The sequence below is a fragment of the Hemiscyllium ocellatum genome, chromosome 10 (genome assembly GCF_020745735.1).
Source record: "Hemiscyllium ocellatum isolate sHemOce1 chromosome 10, sHemOce1.pat.X.cur, whole genome shotgun sequence".
In the NCBI taxonomy this organism is placed as follows: domain Eukaryota; kingdom Metazoa; phylum Chordata; class Chondrichthyes; order Orectolobiformes; family Hemiscylliidae; genus Hemiscyllium; species Hemiscyllium ocellatum.
Window position 1 is genome coordinate 95677525 of NC_083410.1, and position 22083 is coordinate 95699607.

General features: G+C 44.2%; 1 protein-coding gene across 1 annotated transcript in view; it reads left to right on the forward strand.

Moving 5' to 3' along the window:
- ccdc170 (coiled-coil domain containing 170) overlaps positions 1-22083 on the forward strand; it is a 93811-nt gene that overhangs the window by 36510 nt on the left and 35218 nt on the right. Inside the window, exons 5-6 of the mRNA XM_060831154.1 lie at positions 2703-2847; positions 14492-14677. Coding sequence (XP_060687137.1) covers positions 2703-2847; positions 14492-14677 — 331 coding nt within the window. The remainder of the gene's footprint in view (positions 1-2702; positions 2848-14491; positions 14678-22083) is intronic.

The following is a 22083-nucleotide window of genomic DNA, read 5'->3' on the forward strand; positions in this document are numbered from 1 at the left end:
CTTCCAGGTGTTTGAGTACTGTAAATGACGTTTTGGCAGTAGATTGGATTGTATTTTTACTGTGTCCTTCAAAACCTTTCATTGTGTTACATAAATAGGGTGAGTTTATTCTGTTCTATCTTTTGCATAATAAATATGTTTCATTATTAAAATCAGATCTGCAGCATTGTAAGCTGGTCTTTCAGTGAAAGACCGCCTCATTAATTAAAAGAAAAACAGATATCAAGCCAGATATCAGGCTTGGTTCTGACTTGTCCAGTAATAATATCACCTGGGATCATAACACTATCATGTAATATGTTATAGATTGTCATGCAAGACAAATGCCTATTCTTGTTAAAACTCAATAGTGGCTATATAGTGCCAGTGATAATTAGACAGGCCCCAAGACTTAGCAGGGAAAGGAGAAATGGTGTCAGCAAACTAGCTGCCAGTAGTTGGTGAGCAGAAGATGCCACATCCTTGCAGTGTTGGAATCTGAAAATATGACAAGTTATGTTGTATGAAGTATATTGAGCAGAATCTGTAGCTGGTGTTGTATATGGTGACATTTGACCTTGTCAACTCATGTGATACTAATACCTAGATCCTTGGGCTTTGACATCTGGCATGGATCACTGCAGCTATCTGCTCCCATTCCTTTTGCATCTTTCTGGAAGGCCTTCTGTGGACACAGGTCCTATACAATGCCATAATTTTCAACGTAAGAGAGACACTTAATATCCAGTCAGCATATAAATCCGTTTTTGAGATGCAGGCTGACCTGAAGTGGTTATAGACTAGCTTTAACTCCTGCAAAACGTTCAAGTTTTCAGTTTGTTTCTCCACACTGGGGTAATGTGAGGGAAATCAACCCCTACTGGTCCTGGAGTAGTTACAAAAGTTAAAAGATTTAAAGATACTCAAAATTAGGTATTATTCAGTCCCAGGTTGACAGAAGCTTGGTTTCTGTACTGAACAAGAACATCTATTCATTACAAATAAATAGATTCTAACTACAGATAAAAAATAATGAATTGTTGACATATAATTCTACTCGTTAAAATTTTAACCCATTTTAAAAAACTCACCCACCATCACACCCTTCTCAAGGGCAATTGGGAATGATCAATAAATTCTGGCTCAGTTGCACTAATTAATTTCTATATATAAAAGGAGAAACTGGATAGGCTGGGAAACACTTCACCGGAGCATAGGAGGTTGAGGGGTGACCTTACAGAGGTTTATAAAATCATGAGGGGTATAGATAAGTTGAATGGCAGGTGTCTTTTACCTAGGGTGGGGAGTTCAAGACTAGGGTGGCATATTTTTAAGGTGAGAGGAGAAAGATTGAACAAAGATACGAGGGACAAACTTTTTTTACACCATGGTTCATGTGTGGAATGAACTTCCAGAGGAAATGGTGGATGCAGGAACAATGATAACATTTAAAAGACATTTATTAAGTATATGAATAAGAAATGTTTGCAGGCAGGTGGAACTAATTTATTTGGGATAATATTCGGCATGAACTGTTTGGTCTGATTATTTCCGTGCTGTATGACTCTGTCCTACATCATGTAAATGAATAAAAGGTCACAAGGGAAGAAAAGGGTGTTATGGGCAGAGGGATAGCCTCGGAAGGGATTTCAGTAGTCCCTGGCCACAAGGTTTGCTGAAGTGATACTTTTGATCAGAAGGCTGCTCCTTCGCTTGGTAGTCTCACATTTGCAGGAGGCACAGGGTGACTGGTTTGCACTTACAAAGATCTCTGACTTCTGGATTAAAAGTGACCTCTTACAGCAACTGATGAGGGGGAGCAACCTGGCTGCCTTCAGGCGTGAGATACATTTATACTCTGCAGTATAAAGTCTCCTTCCCTCCTAGAGATCCGATGGCTTCCGACTGAACGTTCACACCCCCAAGCTGTGCAGTGACCTGGGAGTCAATTGCATAGCTGTTGGCAGGCAGGAGGCCTTTGAAAATGGCGACTAGGTATCGATTTTAAAGACCAATCTGCAACTTGTTGCTGGCCAAATTTCCATTTGTACCCAGCTCATAGGCTGCAGCTCATCTGTAACCAAACTCTTCCCATCGCTCGAACTAAGAGCTGTATGAACCGTTCTTACAACAACTGTCAAATAACTTGCTTTTAAAAAGTGCAGCAACCCTTCAACCGTCCTTGGTTTTTAAAACAGTCTCTTCCCCACCCATCCTCCCCATTTTAATCCACAATCAAAAATACAGAAAAGGAAGATGATACAGTCTTTACAAGTTTCTTGCTGATTTGTACAACCACTCAACATCACAGATAGTGCTAAGTTCTTATTGCAATCATTGTATCAGGTAAGCAACACAAGGTTGGCATGCTATCTACATATTGTACTTGTACAGAGTAAGACAGCAGATTTCCTTCCTTATAGGACATTCGTGAATTGGATGGGTTTTTATGACAATGGTTATGACAATCACAATAAGACTAGTATTTAATTCCCTATTTTATTGAATGATCATTCATCTGCCCTGATGAGATTTGAACCGATGTCCCCAGAATATTTATCTGGGGGCTCTGAGATTTCTAGTCCAATGTCCTTACTGCGATTCCACCATTTTATCATGTTCAGTCCAGTTATCAGTTGTCATGATATTTAAATTACCAAAGACTTGATTGCAAAACAGTAACACATTTAACATTCTGTCATTTGTTAATATTTACCCATCAGGAAACATTTAATGGAGTGGGATGTGGCCAAGCAGGAAGACACAAGAAGAATTAAAGAGCATGATGAATTCTTGGAGAAGCTCAGCCATGCCATCAATATTGATTCTAGAGCAGGAGAGCATCATCTGGATTTGCTGTTGTCACAGGTATGTATGGTCGTGCTTAATCGAGGGACCTGTCTTCCAGGCAATAGTTAACTAGACCGCTTCATGAGTCAACATCTACAGCCTCTCCAGGAAACTAGCTAAAGAAATAAAGACGTGTATTATTTTAGTGCTTTTCAAATCTACTGAATGTTTCAAAGAACAGTGCAGCTAATGAATTGTCTTTGAAATGTAGTCATGATTATAATGCAGGAACCACAACCAGCAACAAAGCAAGATCTCACAGTCGGTGGAATCTAATTAGGGGCCTGAGTATCATGGGCTCTGGTGAGATTTGTGGCAGAATTCGATAAGAAGTGCAGTGAGGCCCATCCTGATGTCAGGAACATCTCACTCTAGCTTTTGTTTTTCCACAGGCCGTAGGGTACTACTGTCACTAGGGTAATGGTGAGTTGTTGATTGACAGTGATTAAAGATTGCTAATTGCCTTGTTGGCATCCCAGCTTGATCCATTAATATTCAGCTTTCTATCAAACTCCCCAAAAAACGTAAACGTCAAGAAAACGTGGAAAAGCAGAGCAGGTATCTGGTGAATTCCGCATGCCACTTGCTCTGAACAGCCTCTATGTTGGACACCAGTATCTCAGGGCATGGTCAATGGGCAGTGGCCGTGCACTCCCCACCTTCATGGACATTGACATCTGACGTGAGCTAGCTTCCAGAAATCCTCATGGCAGATATTCAAACCACTTTTACAATGCTTTTGCACTTCAATGCTGCATCCCAAGTACACAACAGCAACTGTTATTATAGTGCTGCAGCAAGGACACTTGGTGCTCAGGGACACGCACCTAGCTCATAGAGTGAACCAGGCTACATCTCCCAGCTCTTCACTTGCTGTTATAGCACTCACTCACTCTAATCTTACCAGGATGCATTCTTGTCATGCCTTGCCTTTTTGCACTTTGTTCCCTCAGCCGGCAACGCCAAGTTCATTTTACTGCTGCATTGTCTCGCAATTTAGCCCAGACACATTGAAGGGAGCTTGTCATGGATGTCAGCAGGCCTCTGTCAAGTCAAGGATAACATCTTTCACTGAAGCAGTGACAGGCACACACTGTCAGTGGCAGCCTCCGATTCTAGGTTGGGGCTTGAACATGGTCTGTTGGGTGCTTAGGGAGATCAGAGATGGGATGCTGCCTACGTAAAGGGTGAGGAGCTGAATGTTGAGTTGCGCCCACACCTCCACACTCACTTCCCTCCAAGGCCCCAAGGGATCCTTCCATATCCGCCACAAGTTCACCTGTACCTCCACACACATCATCTATTGCATCCGCTGCACCCGATGTGGCCTCCTCTATATTGGGGAGACAGGCCGCTTACTTGCGGAACGCTTCAGAGAACACCTCCGGGCCGCCCGAACCAACCAACCCAGTCACCCCGTGGCTCAACACTTTAACTCTCCCTCCCACTCCACCGAGGACATGCAGGTCCTTGGACTCCTCCACCGGCAGAACACAACAACACGACGGCTGGAGGAGGAGCGCCTCATCTTCCGCCTGGGAACCCTTCAACCACAAGGTATGAATTCAGATTTCTCCAGTTTCCTCATTTCCCCTCCCCCCACCTTGTCTCAGTCGGTTCCCTCAACTCAGCACCGCCCTCCTAACCTGCAATCCTCTTCCTGACCTCTCCGCCCCCACCCCACTCCGGCCTATCACCCTCACCTTGACCTCCTTCCACCAATCCCACATCCATCGCCCCTCCCCCTAGTCCCTCCTCCCTACCCTTTATCTTAGCCTGCTTGGCTCTCTCTCTCTCTTATTCCTGATGAAGGGCTTATGCTCGAAACGTCGAATTCTCTATTCCTGAGATGCTGCCTGGCCTGCTGTGCTTTGACCAGCAACACATTTGCAGCCACCATCTGTCATGACCTGTTGTGGGCTGATTTCCTACTGGAATGAGAGAGGAGCAGTCATAGGAGTGTCACATTGCTGTTACTATTGGTGCAGGTAGGGAGGTGTCCCAAGCGAGTGAGTAGGCAGCTCAGAGGACATGTCGGTTTAATGGTGTTGGGGGTTCGAATAGGTAACAGTGAGTGACAAGGGGAAATATTGACCTGACGTGACTCCCTCGTCAGGTCCACGCCCCCCACCAACCCGACCTACACTCCTGGCATCTTCCCCTGCAACCGCAAAAAATGCAAAACTTGCGCCCACACCTCCCCCCTTACTTCCCTCCAAGGCCCCAAGGGATCCTTCCAGATCCGCCACAAATTCACCTGCACCTCCACACACATCATCTATTGCATCCGCTGCACCCGATGTGGCCTCCTCTATATTGGGGAGACAGGCCACCTACTTGCGGAACGTTTCAGAGAACACCTCTGGAACACCCGGACCAACCAACCCAACGACCCCGTGGCTCAACACTTTAACTCCCCCTCCCACTCCACCAAGGACATGAAGGTCCTTGGACTCCTCCATCACCAGACCATAACAACACGACGGTTGGAGGAAGAGTGCCTCATCTTCCGCCTAGGAACCCTCCAACCACAAGGGATGAACTTAGATTTCTCCAGTTTCCTCATTTCCCCTCCCCCTACCTTGTCTCAGTCAAATCCCTCGAACTCAGCACCATCTTCCTAACCTGCAATCTTCTTCCTGACCTCTCCGTCCCCACCCCACTCCGGTCTATCACCCTCAACTTGACCTCCTTCCACCTACCGCATCTCCAACACCCCTTCCCTAAGTCCCTCCTCCCTACCTTTTATCTTAGCTTGCTGGACACACTTTCCTCATTCCTGAAGAAGGGCTTATGCCGGAAATGGCGAATCTCTTGCTCCTTGGATGCTGCCTGACCTGCTGCGCTTTTCCAGCAACACATTTTCAGCTCTGATCTCCAGCATCTGCAGACCTGACTTTCTCCTTGAAATATTGACACAATCGAGTATGAGCCTTGTTGAGAGGTGAGTGTGGTAGGAGAGGGATTGTGAGTATGAGATATAGGACAGATGTTGGTGGCCTGGTGAAGAACATTCCTCCAGTCAGCTGAGGATGAACTGTCCCAAGTAATAAACCTGGGACCAGGTGGCATAGTCTGTTGTGGCACCTTTCATTGCTGGGCCTGGGGGAAGAGGAAATCTGAGCTGTGTACCACCACATTCTAGAGGATACCAACTCCCCCACCCCAACTTCCTTCCCAGAATGATGCCCGCAAAGCAGGGCATTAATTTGCCCTTGTTTTCTACATCTGGTGCAAATATGAGGAGCTGAGCAGAGCAGCAGCTCCCAACAGGCAGTGCTTATCTGGGTGCCCAAGGACGTGACAAGGGATGCTGGTGAATTCAGGGATATCTACTGAGTGGACAGTTGTTCCAGGAATGATACACGCTAAGATAAGCCATAAATTGGACATTGCAAGACAGCAATGGGCTCAGTAGGTAGTTAATGCAGAGAGTTTAGTGTGATAGAGTGAGAGAACTCTTTTGGCCCCATGGTGGGAGTCCCTCTGAGAAACTCTATACAACTTGGACTTATCCAAAAAGAGCATAAAATTCAGTCACAAAATGAAAATCATGACCAGCGAAACTGTTGTACTGATGTTGATTTAAGGGTTAACTATTGGTCAAGACCTCAGGGATAACTCCTCTGCTTTCCTTCAAAATAATGGCATGGGATCTTTTCCATTCTCCTGAACAGTCAGGTGAAGAACACAATCCTTGTGATATGATGATTCAGTCCTTTTTTGGCGTAAAAAGTTATCCAATAATTTGGACAAAGGAAATCAGGAAGCAAATGTTTGTGGCTAAAAATGTGAACTACCAGATAATTGGAATAAAGTGAGCTGGAACAAAGGGAGTAGACTCCGAACCCAGCATCCTTACTGTTTATTGCACTTGCCAACTTCTCCAATTCTGGCCTCTTACAAATCTCCAGTTTTAATCAATCCATTGTTGCCAGCAACACCTCGGCTGAAATTTCCTCTCTAAATTTCCTCCTCCTCAAAGACAGCTCCTGATTTATCAAGGGTCAAACTTCACATCAAAATTATTCAAGGAAGTCATGGACAGCTTAGGAATAAAGTAATTCAAATCAACTGCATACCATCCAGAATCACAGGGAGCGCTATAAAGGTGTCATCAAACATTAAAGACCATGTTGAAGGTTTATAGTCAGATGATTGGGGTAAGGGAATTCCGTTTGTACTTTGTGCGATCAGAGATACACCAAATTAATTGAGCAAATTCATTTAATTAGATTTTGGGCATGAAGTGAGAAATTGATTAAGGAGAAATTGCTGAGACAGAATTCAGAGATCACATATTTGGACTGTGTCAAATTTTAGGGAGCGATTAAATAGATGAGGGGAGTGAGGTAGACAGTATTTAAAAGTATCACAGCATTCAATGAGATCCGAAGCAGACAAGGAATCAAAACTTCGCAATTTTGCTACTGGGGATAAAGTGTTAGTGTTACTTCCAGTGATAGGTGAACCTTTAAAAGCAAGGTTTAGTGGACCTTATCAAGTCGAAAGGAAATTGAGTGAGGTGAACTACTTGCTAGGAACTCCAAACAGAAAGAAATCTCACAGAATGTGTGTCATGTGAATATGCTCAAAAGGTATTTTGACAGGGAAGGAAGGCAAAAGGAGACTGTGTTATTGGTTACAACACAGCGGGAAGAACCAAGTTCAGAGGATTCTGCATTCCTCATATTAAATTGGACAATGAGGAACTTGTCAAAAATTGGGATAAATTATTGAGTTACCTTCCAGAGAAAAATTGAAATGACCTGAAAGCATTATTACTTTCACATGGGGAGATAAGTGGAAATAAGTTGGGAAGTACTAACCAAATTACGCATGAGGTAGACATAGGAGATGCTGTTCCGATTAAGCAACGTCCATATAGGCATACACCTCTAAAGTTGGTACAGGTTCAAAATGAGATTGAACGCATGCTCCAAGACAACATAATGTTACAGGGACTGGAGCTCACCCATTGTAATGGTGCCAGAACCCAGGTGGTACCCAACAGTTATGTGTGAACTGTCACAAAGTCAATGCCGCTACAAAGACTGATTCAAATCTGATTCCGGGTTTGGAAGACTGTGTTGAGAGGGTGGGACAAGCAACTTATATTTCTAAGTTGGACTTGCTCAGAGGATACTGGCCGGCACCTTTATCAGAAAAAGCAAAGGCAATTTCGGCTTTTGTAATGCCGATTGACTGTATCAGTTTAAAGTCCTATCATTTGGCATGAAAAATGCACCAGCCACATTTCAAAGACTATCCAATAAGATCACTGATGGACTACCCAGCTGTGTCGTAAATATTGATGACCTGGTGATTTTTAGTCACACGTGGAAGGAACATTCACAACCTTTATCAGACTTGTTTGATGAACTTCGGAAGGCAGGCTTGGTGATAAACCTGGCTAAAAGTGAATTTGCCAAAGCCCAGGTCACCTTCCTGGGCTGTGTTATTGGTATTTGGGGATTTGGGGATTTTCCCATCCCATCAACAAAAAAAGCAGTCCCACAGTTACTGTGATTGAGTGGATTTTATCGAAAATTCATACTAAATCTTAGCAGTGTGGCTGTTCCACTCACCGAATTGCTAAAGAAAGGCAAGACTTTCAGTGGAGAGTGGACTGTCAGAAGGCATTTGACAGTGTGAAAGCTGTGTTAACCACTGCCCTAGTGTTAGCCACACCTAATCAAGCAAAGCCATTCAAGGTGGCTACTGATGCGCGTGATGTGGGTGTTGGTGCTGTGCTCTTACAGGGAGATAATGAAAAGATAAAAAGACCTGTCGGATATTTCTCCGGGGAATTGAATGTGCATGAGCAGAAATGGTTGAGAAGGAAACTTTGAGCTTGGTGTTGGGATTACAACCTTTCAGTGTTTACGTTACCAGTAAGGTATCTAAGATAATCATATATACTCTTCATAACCCATTAAAGTTTGTGGAGAAATTTAAGGACAAAAATGCCAGACTGTTTAGTTGGAGCTTGTTGTTACAGCCATTCAATTTGAAAATTGTGCATGTGGCAGGACAAGAAAACATGATTGCTGATGCATTGTTCAGACTTGAATGAAAAATGGATGCATTCATTGGCGGAGTACAACAGACTGAAACAAAATATAGTGCATATGTTTGCACATTTATAGTCAATGTAATGTATATGTGTATTTTAGATTACTAACAATTTAGGTTTAAGGGGTTTTAAAGTGAAGCCATCTTTGGATATTGATGGTTCTTTTTTTTAAAGGGAGTAGTGTGATGAAACTGCTCCTTTAACAAGGTTATGCTGTCCTTGGCTCTTTTTTCAGAGAGGTTGTAAATGACATAGACTCCGAAAAGTCTGGAGTTGAAGGGTTTTAGGGCCAATTTGATAATAGCTACAGATACTGCCTCAGTCAGAAGGCTTTCAAGTTTTAAACAAACTTGTAAAATGAAAGGTGTGTGGCCAGTTCTCTCAGCTCAGTTTGTCTATGCTTTGGTTTGGTTTGGTCTTTAGCAGTAGTGGGGAAAAAGCTACTGGACCCAAAGAGGCAGGTCCAGGCTAGTACTCGCTCTCTCTGACAGGGTCTCCAATGAGACCCTGTGTTTGATTTTACCTTTTGTACCAAGGGGTGTTTATGAGGATTGTTTCAAATATTTGGAACAGCATCATTAAGTTGGGATGATCTGTTGGGTTTTCAGATAGGTTAAGTTATTCGGTATTATGTTCTCTTTTGTTTGTGTTTCATTCAGTAATCTTGTAAATAAATTCTGTTTTGTTTTAAGCTACTGTTTTGACCAACTACATTCCCTCCTGGAATATCTGTGTTACACCTGCTTAAAACAACTAGCAAAGTTAGGGTTTGGGCAGATTTTATGAATTGTTTTGAGAGAGGGCTGGCCTGGTCCATAACATTAGTGAAAACCAAGCAGATAATATTTCTGTGAAGGTGGGAGACATGAGGGGTGGTTCTCAATGAAAGCTTAGTGTCTGTCTTCATAGAAAAGGGATAACAATGGAGACATTTCAGTTAAGGCGGAAGACTGTGAAATATTGATGGGGAAAATATAGTGAGAGAGGTTTGGTAGCAAAAATAAGAAGGTAAAAACAATGACTGCAGATGCTGGAAACCAGATTCTGTATCAGTGGTGCTGGAAGAGCACAGCAGTTCAGGCAGCATCCAATGAGCAGTGAAATTGACGTTTCGTGCAAAAGCCCTTCATCAGGAATAAAGGCAGTGAGCCGTAAGCATGGAGAGATAAGCTAGAGGAGGGTGGGGTGGGGAGAGAGTAGCATAGAGTCACGACATGGTTGAAGAGCTTCAGTGCAGAGGAACTGACCTGGGAGTTGCAGTGGGAGAAGGACTCCCTGAGATTCTTGTAGAGAGAGGAGGAAAACTTCCTCAAGGCAGGCATCCTTGCAAGAGGATTCGCAGTAGGGTTAAAATCAACTAAGTAAAAACAATGACTAAGAAGGCAGGTTATTTTTGGCTTTGGATTGAGGAGGGGATGTTCAACGAGACCTGGTGTCCTTGTGCAACAGTTGCACAAGTTAGTGTAGAGGTGTGGAAAACACCTGTGTGTTAGCCTTCATAGTGAGAGGATTTGAGTATAGGAATAAGGATATCTTCCTGCAGTTACACAGAGCATTGGTGAGGCCACACCCTGGAATATTGTGCGCAGTTTTGCTCTCCTAGTTTCTGCTAAGTGGCAAAGGTTTACCAAATTGATATCTGAGTTGGCAGGACTGACGTATGAGCAAAGATTGAGTCTGTTAAGATTGTACTCACTTGACGTTTGAAGAATGAGGGGAGAATCTCACAGCAACCAATAAAACTCTCACAGGACTAGACAGGTTAGATGCAGGAAGGATGAACTAGCTGGAGGGGAGAGTCCAGAACAAGGGATCATAGTTTAAAGATAAGGCGTAAACATTTTAAGACTGAGATGAGGAGAAATTTCTTCACTCAGAGAGTGGTGAGCCTGTGGAGTTCACTTCCACAAAACATGGTTGAGGCCAAAACAATGGCTCACTTGGCTGAAGGGGATCAAGGAATATGGGGGGAGGATGGGTATTGGTATTGACCTCAATGATCAGCCATGATCATCTTGAATGGTGGAGTAGACTTGAGGGGCTGAATGGCCTATTCCTGTTCCCATCTATGTAAACATGAAGGGCTTTACCATCTTCTAAAGAAGACGAATCACCTTGATTAGATCCACAATGAATGCAGTACTCCAGGCAGAGTCTGACCCAAGGCACAGAGACCCAGAGCATTACTCCCACTCTTTGAGATGGAAATGAACCAGCCTTTTCAGTAACTGACTCAATGAGAGCTACTCATGGGCTAGGTGGAGTAGCTCTGGTCATTAAGATGAAATGGTTTTGATTCAGTAAACTCTGCAGGGATTTAGCTGAATAGATATTGAGCATCCACTCCAAGAGGGCAGCTCGTCATTGTAAGCAGTATTTCCTACTGCCAGTACATTAACCCAATCCTTTGCACTGAGAGTTGAAAGGTCAAAGTGTAGCCTTATTTCTCACTCCCTCACAGTAGTAGGCAGCATGAAAATGGGGGAAAGGTCGCAAAGGGTTATCTTAATCCACCCTAATAACAGTTGGACTGGGGGATAGGACAGTGTTGAGGTAGATAGAAATGAGTTCAGTAGGGCAGGAGCATGCTGAGACAATGGGTTGGCCAGGGTGGTCAGGTTTGTGAATCTTGGGAAGGAGGTAGAACCGGGCAGTGCAAGGTTCCCGGTCTATGAGGTTGGAAGCTGTGGGAGATCTCCTGAGGTGATGAAATTCTATATGGTCTGGGAGATGATGGTTTGGTGATGGGGATGGGGTCATGGTCGAGGGGGCGGTAGGAAAAGGTGTCCTAAAGTTGGCGTTTGGCTTCAGCAGTGTAGAGGTCAGTGCGCCAGACTACCACTGCGCCCCCTTTATCTGCTGGCTTGATGGTGAGGTCAGGATTGGAGCAGAGGGATTGGAGGGTTGCGCGTTGTGAGGGTGAGAGGTTGAAGTGGGGGAGAGGGGTAGACAGGTTGAGGCAGTTAATGTCCCGGCGGTAGAGATGAAGAGGTCGAGGGCGGGTAATAGGCCAGCGCGGGGTGTCCAGGTGAATGCAGTGTGTTGGAGGTGGGCGAAGGGGTCTTTGGAAGGTGGGTGGGAGTCCTGATTGTGAAAGTAAGCTTGGAGGCGGAGGCAGCGGAAGAAGTGTTCGATGTCATGGCGTGTATTAAATTCATTGATGCGTGGGCGGAGGGTGATGAAGGTGAGTCCTTTGCTGAGGACTGATCATTCGTCCTCAGTGAGGGAGAGGTCTGGAGGGATGGTGAAAACTTGGCAGGGCTGGGAGCTGGGATCTGGTGTCGGTGTGGAGCTGGGAGTGGGGGGGCGGCGCCTGTAACTGGAGTTGGTCTGGTGGTGGGGGGAATGGGGGTGGAGTCATGAGCAGGTGTGGTGTTCCCTTCAAGGTTCTAGGGGGCGGGGATGGTGATAGTGAGATCTGTGGGGGGCGTGTCCGCGGAATGCAGGTGAGTGGCGTTGGTGGGGGTTGAAGTGGTGGCAAACACGGGGGGGGGTGCGGAAGTCACTAAGTGTGTGACTTCAGTGATGGGGTGGAAGTGATGTCACGTGTGGTGTATGAGGAATTGTGAGGGGTGGAAGTGGCTGTGGGAGCGGCCATGATGGGGGCAGAAGTGACATCATCAAACAGCGTGGGGATGGCAGCTGCACCAGCCGCATGGCTAATGGCATCCAAGCAGTTCCAGAGGCCGGGAGAATCTTCTGGAATGTTTGAGGAGCGCTGGTTACAGAGGTGGGTAGATAAAAGTTTGTTGTATTTACAGTTTTTGATGTTTGAGATGGAGTTGAAATACTGTTTGTTGAGAGTATTTGCCTTCCGCAAAGACCGTTCCCTCTGTGACTACCTGGTCAGGTCCATGCCCCCCCTATAACCCACGTTCCCATCCTGGCACCTTCCCCTGCCACTGGAGGAATTGCAAAACCTGCGCTCACACCTCCTCCCTCACCTCCATCCAAGGCCCTAAAGGAGTCTTCCACATTCATCAAAGTTTTACCTGGACATCCACCAATATCATTTATTGTATCCGTTGCTCCCGATGCGGTCTCCTCTACATTGGGGAGACTGGACGCCTCCTAGCAGAGCGCTTTAGGGAACATCTCCGGGACATCCGCTCCAAACAACCACACCGCCCTGTGGCCCAACATTTCAACTCCCCCTCCCACTCTGCCGAGGACATGGAGGTCCTGGGCCTCCTTCACCTCCGCTCCCTCACCACCCGACGCCTGGAGGAAGAACGCCTCATCTTCCGCCTCGGAACACTTCAACCCCATGGTGTCAATGTGGACTTCACCAGTTTCCTCATTTCCCCTTCCCCCACCTCACCCCAGTTCCAAATTTCCAGCTCAGCACTGTCCCCATGACTTGTCCTACCTGCCTATCTTCTTTTCCACCTATCCACTCCACCTCCCCTGACCTATCACCTTCATCCCCTCCCCCACTCCCCTATTGTACTCTATGCTACATTCTCCCCATCCCCACCCTCCTCTCACTTATCTCTCCACCCTTCAGGCTCTCTGCCTGTATTCCCGATGAAGGGCTTTTGCCCGAAACGTCAATTTTACTGCTCCTCGGATGCTGCCTGAACTGCTGTGCTCTTCCAGCACCACTAATCCAGTATAGTGAAGAAGGCAATTGATATGCTTGCCATTTTGGTCAGTGCATTGAGTATAGGAGTTTGGAGGTCATGTTGAGTAAAAGCATTGGGAGGTCATCTTGTGCCTGTACAGGACACTGGGGGTCAGACCACTTCTGGAATATTATGTGCAGTTCTGGTCTCCCTGCTATAGAAAGGATATTGTGAAACTTGAAAGATTTCAGAAAAGATTTACAAGGATATTGCCAGGGTTGGAGGGTTTGAGTGATAGGGAGAGGTTGAATAGACTGGGACTGTTTTCCCTGGAGCTTTGAAGGATGAGGGGGTGACCTTAGAGGTTTATAAAAATCATGAGGGGTATGGATAGGGTGAACAGCCAAGGTCTATTTCCCCAGGGTAGAGGAGTCCAAAACTAGAGGGAATCGGGTTAAGGCGAGGGGCGAACGATATAAAAAGGACCTAAGGGGTAACTTTTTCATGCAGAGGGTGGTATGTGTATGGAATGAGCTACCATAGGAAGTGGTGGAGGCTGGTACAATTACAACATGTTAAAAGGCATCTGGATGGGTATATGAATAGGAAGGGTTTGGAGGGATATGGGCCAAGTGCCGGCAAGTGGGACTAAGATTAGGTTAGGATATCTGGTCGGTGTGGATGAGTTGGACTGAACGTTACAGCGTTCTGTGCTGTATATCTCCTGATTCTATGTGTCGCAGTGAGAAATTTCCTTGCTTCATGGACTCTTTCACTGTTAGAAGCCACAAAACTATTCATCAAACCCCAAACAATTGTAGCTAAACCTCCTGTTTTGACAGTCAATTTATTTTAGATGAAATATAGACCTCAATTGTATATGTATGCAGTAGCTTTTTCAAAACAGTGGCATGTTTTTCAATCTGGTCTATTGCATTCCTTAAAACCTTCACTGCCTTTGGTAAGGTCTCGTGTGTGTGATGATGCCAGGTTCTAGTGTTTGATCTGGTTTCCTTCTCAGGCCGGGGAGTTGTATAAAGAGAACAACAGGAAGACTATCCAGATTAGAAGCCTCGAGGAGACCATCGGTGCCCATGACATGGAGTCAAAAGCCAGCCGGGAAACTATCATGAGGCTGGTCTCTGAGCTGGGTAGGGAACAGAAAGCTGTTGCCTCCTACCTGCAGGAATTAGATACCATTCGTAAGGTATGGAGAAGATAACTGTGACTTTTACTAATTAATTGGAGCAGATAATAGGAAGTGAAGGGGCTGACTGGTGGGCAGGCTTCTGACCTTAGTTGTGTTTAAGATGTAGAGTTGTTGCCTTTTTTAGTTCTCAAAGTTCAATCCTCAGCCCTGTAAAATCAGCTTGTCTCCATTATATTATCCTAGTGTACAGTATGTCCTTCTCTGCTATTATTTTGAATGAATGTTATATTATGATCAATATTGCCTAGCTGTTCCCCTACTTTTATTTCTCTTATTTGCTCTGACAAGTACAGCTACTTCACCTCCTTTTTTACTCTGTGTATGTATTCAAAACGCTTTTTGTAACATTTAAACCCTGGTCCTGATATTTTTGGAGCCGTGTCTCAATAATCCTGAATATGTCCGTTTCTTCTATTGGTGAATGTTGTTTGCAGTTCTTCCTTCTTGTTAAAGGATGTTATATGAATAGCACTACAAACAGTTTAACTCAGTTTCAACTACTAATCCTCTCACTTCATATTTTAAAAATATTCTTATTGAAAATTGGATTTTTAAATTTTACAATAAATACAAAACAATACAATTCAAAACAATACAAAGAAAGAACACCAAGAATATGTAAAAACCCAAACCGCCCTCATGTATAAATATGTATTAAAATATATGAAAAAACCCAACTAACTACGTAAATAAACAACAAACTATTAAATAATAACAATACAGCTCAGCAAAATAAACCACTAACTCTCAAATATCGAGAGCATTAATTTTCACCTGTTCATGTTCGCAGTTCCCCTTCTCTGGATGTTGGATTCATAAAGCACAATCGTTACGGCTATATAAAAGCCCTTATCAGCTGTAGACAAATCTGTGTCCAGGTAGTCCAAAAGGGTGGCCATGTCTCATAGAAATTCTCAGTTTTGTGGTGTACCATACTTGTAAGAAAATCCAAGGGGATGTACTCCATAACAATCTTACGCTAACCCGACACCCAGTCTAACAAGGTATTCTTTTTTGCGTAGAAAGTGAGGATGTTGAAAAGTTTTTTCTTATGCGCATCTACAGGGAATACACTGGGCAGGCCAAGAAGAAGAGAGATTGGGTCCTTCTCAACCCTTACACCCAAAATCCCCTCCATTGCACTTGCCACAGTACTCCAGTATATTTGAGGCCTACTACAGGACCAGAGACAATGGGTAAGAGTGCCCATACCAACTTTACAGTGGGGGCATGCTGAAAATACCCCTGGTTTAAATTTTGACAAATGATCCAGAGCCAACTGGATCCTGTGGAGAATCTTCAACTGTAAAACATGGGTCCTATTGCAAATTGATATCTTTCTTGCATTTTCCCAAATATCTTCCCATACCTCTGAGGAGACCGCAACACTTAGCTCTCTTTCCCACACCCTGCAGAGTCGGTTGAACTCACCTGAGGGGGCACCCTTCCCAATTGATGGTATAAAGTGCTGACAGAAAGCGTACTCTTACCACTTAGCACCCCTCTCTCTACGTCAGATTTGTAGGAATCAAAAGTGTAGAAGGAAAGAAAAAGGCCATACTTTTATAATTAGCAAAGAAGTTAGAATTGCGTTTAACCAAGGACAAAAGTAAAGCTGAAATTGGAAGGGAATTACTCAATCACTTAGGTGTGTCAGAGAAACAGACAAGTGCAGTAGAGGTAGAAAAACTTAGATTACAATTGAGGAAAGTGGAGTTAGAAAACAAATGAAAGAGAGAGAGAAGAAAGAGAGAGGCAAAAACAGAGCGAGAGAAGGTTCTTGGCTGAGCAAAGAGAGAGAAGAAAGGGCGAGAGAAAGAGAGAATTTGAACTTGAGAAGTTGCAACTTAGCAAAGTCAAGTTAAAGGATGGAGATTAAAAGAGAAGGTAGTGACATATATAAATATGTCAAAACTCTGCTACATTTTGATGAGAAAAATGTTGAAGCTTTTTTTTAATTTCATTTGAAAAATTGGCTAGGCAGATGGAGTGGTCCGAGGATTTATGGGAAATGCTAGTTCAGACTAAATTGGTAGGTAGAGCTATTGAGGTATTTGCTGCATTATCAGATGAGGTGTCAAGGGATTATGAAGAGGTTTAATGGGCTATTTTAAGTGCTTGTGAATTGGTACCAGAAGCATATAGGCAGCGGTTCAGAAACACACAGAAAGAACCAGGTCAGACTTATGTTGAATTCGAAAGAATTAAACATAGTCAATTTGATCAATGGGTGTGTGCTTTGAAAATAGGTAGAACATTTGAGGCTCTAAGAGAGATTATTCTGCTGGAGGAGTTTAAAAACTCACTTCCAGAAATAGTTAAAATTCACGTAGAGGAACAAGAAGTTCAGAAATTGAGAAGGGCAGCAGAATTAGCAGATGAGGATATGCTGATACATAAGACAAGCTTCCGGCCAGAATTTTGTCCTGTGAGGGATAAAAGTTTGGAGAAGGGGAGATCCTACACTACTAAACCAAGAGTAGAGAGCACTGGTAAGATTTTAACCACAGGATAAAAAAGAAGCCCAAGATGGTGGACAGGAGGTGAAAGGCCTCAGGTATTTCCACTGTAATGGAGTGGGACACAGAAATTTACAGTGCCGATGGTTTCAGAAATGGCATTGGGAAAAAGTGTTTTCACTGCCAGAATGTGGGATATGTAAAGTCACAGTACTGGTCATTAAAGAAAGGAGCTGTGGGAAAAGATGTGGTAAAAGAAGCTAAGCCAGTGGCATTAGTAAAGGTAGTAAAGGAGACCCCAAGAAGAGCTGCAGGAGTGTGCACAGCCTAGGCAAGGGCTGGGTATGAAGTTAATACCTGATCTCTACAAAGAATTCACCTCTGTAGGTAAAGTTTACCCAGAGAGAACACGGGGAGAAGGAAAAAAGAAACAGGATCTAATAGTCACTGATAGTAAGGGATGAGTGAATATACACTTTTTCTGATATGCTACCTCAGAGTATGATAATTTGTGGGATAGATGGACAGAAATTTAACACTGCCCTATGTAAGATCAGGTTGGAGCGCCAACTCAAGACTGGGGAAGTTACAGTGGGAGTGATTGACAGAGAGTCAGTTTCAGGAATTCAGTTTGTTCTTGGGAATGATTTGGCAGGATCCAAGGTGGGAGTGACACCCCTTGTTGTGGAGAAGCCCAAGGAAGACCAAGGAACTGAGGAGTTACAACAGAAATATCCTGGTATTTTCCCAGACTGTGTGGGTAACCAGATCCAACTATCATAAGTCACAGCGTGAAGCAAAAAGTAAAGAGAAAGATGAAGAAGCTGAGCTTCAGTTAACAGATACCCTGTTTGACAAAGTGATGCAGGAAAAACCTGAACAGGCAGAGGGTCAGACAGAAATGTTTAGTCCTGAAAGGCTAAGAGACTTGCAAGGCAAGACAAGACGATAAGATGTATATGTGGATGCGTACTCTGAAAAGGAGGTAGACAATATTCCAGAAGGTTATTATCTGAAAGATAGAATCCTCAGACAGAAATGGAGCCATGGCAGGTTAGTGAGAGGAGAAATGGACTGAGATGCACCAGATTGTGTTGTCAGTAGCATATAGACAGGAGGTGTTACGGGTAGCACAAAAACTACCTGTAGGGGGTCACCTAGGGGTACAAAAGACTCAGGCTAAGGTACATAAACAATTTTATTGGCCTGGAATGCACAAGGATGTGTTAAGTTTTGCTGTATGTGTCATACATGCCAAATGGTAGGTAAGCCACAGGTAGTAATAAAATCAGCACCTTAGTTGCCAGTTCCTACATTTGAAGAACCTTTCACTTGGGTTATAATTGTTTGTTTGTGTAGGTCCCCTTCCTAGAAGGTAAAGTGGGAACTAGTACTTGTTAACCATAATGGATGTGTCTACCAGATTTCCAGAGGCAACCCTATTACAGAGTATCAAGGCAAAAACGTGTGGTAGAGAAGTTAGTAGCTTTCCTTACCCGGTATGGTTTACCCAGACAGATTCAGTCGGATTAAGGGTCAAATTTACTGCTAGGCTGTTTAAGGAGGTTATGGATAGCTTAGGTAGGTAGCACTTTAAATCCAGTACGTATCATCCTGAATCCTAGGGAGCTTTAGAAAGGTGACATCAGACCTTGAAGACCATGTCGAGAGCATACTGTCAGGATTACCCGAGTGTTTCAGATAAAGGTATCCCATTTGCATTGTTTGCTATTAGAGATGCCCCAAATGAATCTACTCAGTTCACTCCCTTTGAGTTAATATTCAGTTATGAACTAAGAGGCCCTTTGAAATTAATGAAAGAAAAATTGACAGGATCAAAGTCGGAGATCGCACAATTAGACTACGTATCAGAGGTGAGGGACAGATTAAATAGAGTAGGTGAGTTAGCTAAGCAGCACTAAAGAAGGCACAGTGTAGAATGAAGCAGGTAACAGATAAAAGCTCTGAGACTCGGATGTTTTCCCGAGGGGATGATGTGTTAGTACTGTTACCAGTGATAGGAGATCCCTTCAAAGTCAGGTTTAGTGATTCCCTATCAAATTGAGACAAAGTTGTGTCAGGTGAACTACTTAGTAAAGATGCCATATAGAAAAAACAGTATCGGGTATGTCATGTGAACATGTTGAAACTGTATTACACTAGAGAGAAAGAACTGGAAAAACAGGTGGTCATTACTACCTCGCAGAGTGAGGAATCAGATCCAGATGATGTGGATTTTGAGGTGCCTTAAAATAGATTTAAAAATGAAGAAGTCCTTGAGGATTGGGACAGGTTAGTAAGCTATCTGTCTCAGGAGCATAGAATGGAATCGAAAGATTTGTTACTACAGTACAAGGACATTTGTAAGAATCAGATGGGGAGGACTAACGCTATTGTACGTGAAGTGGATGTAGGGAACACTGCTTCAATAAAACAACACCCCTATCAGCTGAATCCTCTCAAAGCCAGGCAGGCCCAGATGGAGGCAGAGGCCATGCTCGACGAGAACATCATTGAACCAAGCTGGAGTGAGTGGAGTTCACCGATTGTTTTAGTTCCCAAACCGGACAGGTTTGTAGATTCCTGAAGGAGGGCTCATGCCCGAAACATCGATTCTCCTGCTCCTTGGATGCTGCCTGACCTGCTGCACTTTTCCAGCAACACATTTTCAGCTCTGATCTCCAGCATCTGCAGTCCTCACTTTCTCCTAGCAAAGGTTATATACAACAAAAACCAAAAAAAAACACAGACTAACATATAAAGTGCCAATGGCACTGAATAGGGGAACTCACCCCCTGCCCAAAGGAGGGATCTACACATCCCAAAGCCCAACTTCCCATCTGGCTGTCAATACTGCAGCCAGGGCTTTTAAATACCTGAACAGGGCATAAACTGCCCTTAAGTAGGCATCTAGCCATCCCAACCATTTTCCCTCCTCCTAGCAAGAGCCACACCGCAAACACAAGCAGAAAAGAAAGAAAATACGCCATGCAATAACATTGTGAATAAAGAAATTTTGAAAAAAAAAGGTAAGTACCCACCCATCCTTTGATATAACTTAGAAATTGAAAGTACATATCCCAACCACTGCTGATCATAGTTGACCAGATTATTACCAACTCAAAAAAAAGAAAAGCCCTGACTGGACCTCTTGTTTTGTAATGGAAAGTAGAGATATACCCAAACAACACTACTATTTGTACATACTAAATTGTTCAGATTAAGTTAATTTGTTCACAAAGTCTCTTACCATCTCCAACGTGTCAAAGAAATGTACACATCCAGCTAAGGTGATGGAAAGCACCACCGGACACCTCAGAGTAAAATTGAGATAAGTTGCTCTCTGACAGTTTCCTGGGAATTCACAACCTTTCCAGAGTCCCAGGATATCGTGATGGTCTGGGTAAGGCGGGCTAGGACGTTGTCCCACTTGCATTGTGGTGTGGAGCTCTGCAACGCAATCTTCCCAGTTCACTGGATCCCCCCTCACTTTATTTTTAAACATCGCTTTACGCTTGTATTCTGTAACCCAATTTATTCCTTATCCATTTGTGACCTCCCTCGGTTTTGTCTGTCCAAAGCTCCTCTTTTCTGTTCCATTTATGCCTGACTGTGTACTGTTTCTCAGAGGTCCCCATCCGTATCATACAAGTTGGGCGGCATGGTGGCACAATGGTTAGCACTTGCTGCCTCACAGCGCCAGGGACCTGGGTTCATTTCCCGCCTCAGGCGACTGACTGTGTGGAGTTTGCACATTCTCCCCGTGTCTGCGTGGGTTTCCTCGTGTGCTCCGGTTTCCTCCCACAGTCCACAAATGTGCAGGTTAGGTGAATTGGCCATGCTAACTTCCCAGCAGTGTTAGGTGAAGGAGTAAATGTAGGGGAATGGGTCTGGGTGGGTTGCTCTTCGGAGGGTCGGTGTGGACTTGTTGGGCCGAAGGGCCTATTTCCACACTGTAAATAATCTAATCTAATCTAAAAAGTTCAAAGTCTTTGCCACCTTTCCATGTATCTCATTCACTAGGTTATTGATCCCACTCTAGTTAAAGTGGAGCCTTGGACCAGCTCCTTCCTATATTGTACATATCCTCTAAGATCGCCAGTGATTCCCAATCAGATGTTATTTTTAAATTCACTCATGGGCAGCACATAGTCCCTCTCAACGCCAGGGACCCAGGTTCAATTCCAGTCTTGGATGACTATGTGGGAATTTGCATGTCCTTCCTGTGTCTGTGTGGGCATCCACCAGGTGCTCTAGTTTTCTCCCAAGTTAGGTGCATTGGCCATGCTAAATTGTCCCGTAGTATGCAGGGACATGCAGGATAGGTGGATTGATGTGGTAAATGCAGAGTTATGGGAATATGGTAGGGAGGTTAGGTCTGGGTCAGATGCTGATGAAGGGCTTTTGCCCGAAAAGTCAATTTTCCTGCTGTTTGGATGCTGCCTGACCTACTATGCTTTTCCAGCACCACTCTAATCTTGCCTGTGATCTCCAGTCCTCACTTTCACCTGGGTCAGATATGTTCAGAGCGTCAGTACAGACTTAACAGGGCAAATGGCCTTTTTCTGCACTGCTGGGATTCTGTGGATGTAGACCTCACTGGCTGGGCCACATGTATGACATATCCCTGACTGTCACTGGGAAGGTGGTGCTAAGCTGTCTTCTTCAACCACTGCAGTCCATCTGGTGTAGGTAGACAATGCTGTTTGGAAGGAAATTCCAGGATTTTGACCCAGCAACAATGATACATTTCCAAATTGGGATAGTAGTGAGTGGCTTGGAGGAGAACTTGCAGGGGTAGTGTTCCCATGTATCTGCTGTCCTTCTCCTTCTAGATGGTGGTGGTCATAGATTTGGAAGGATGAGCCTTGATGAATATGCACAACTTGAAGATTGTGAATAATGGTCGATCACTGCTTCTTGTTGCTGTTTGTATACTTGTTC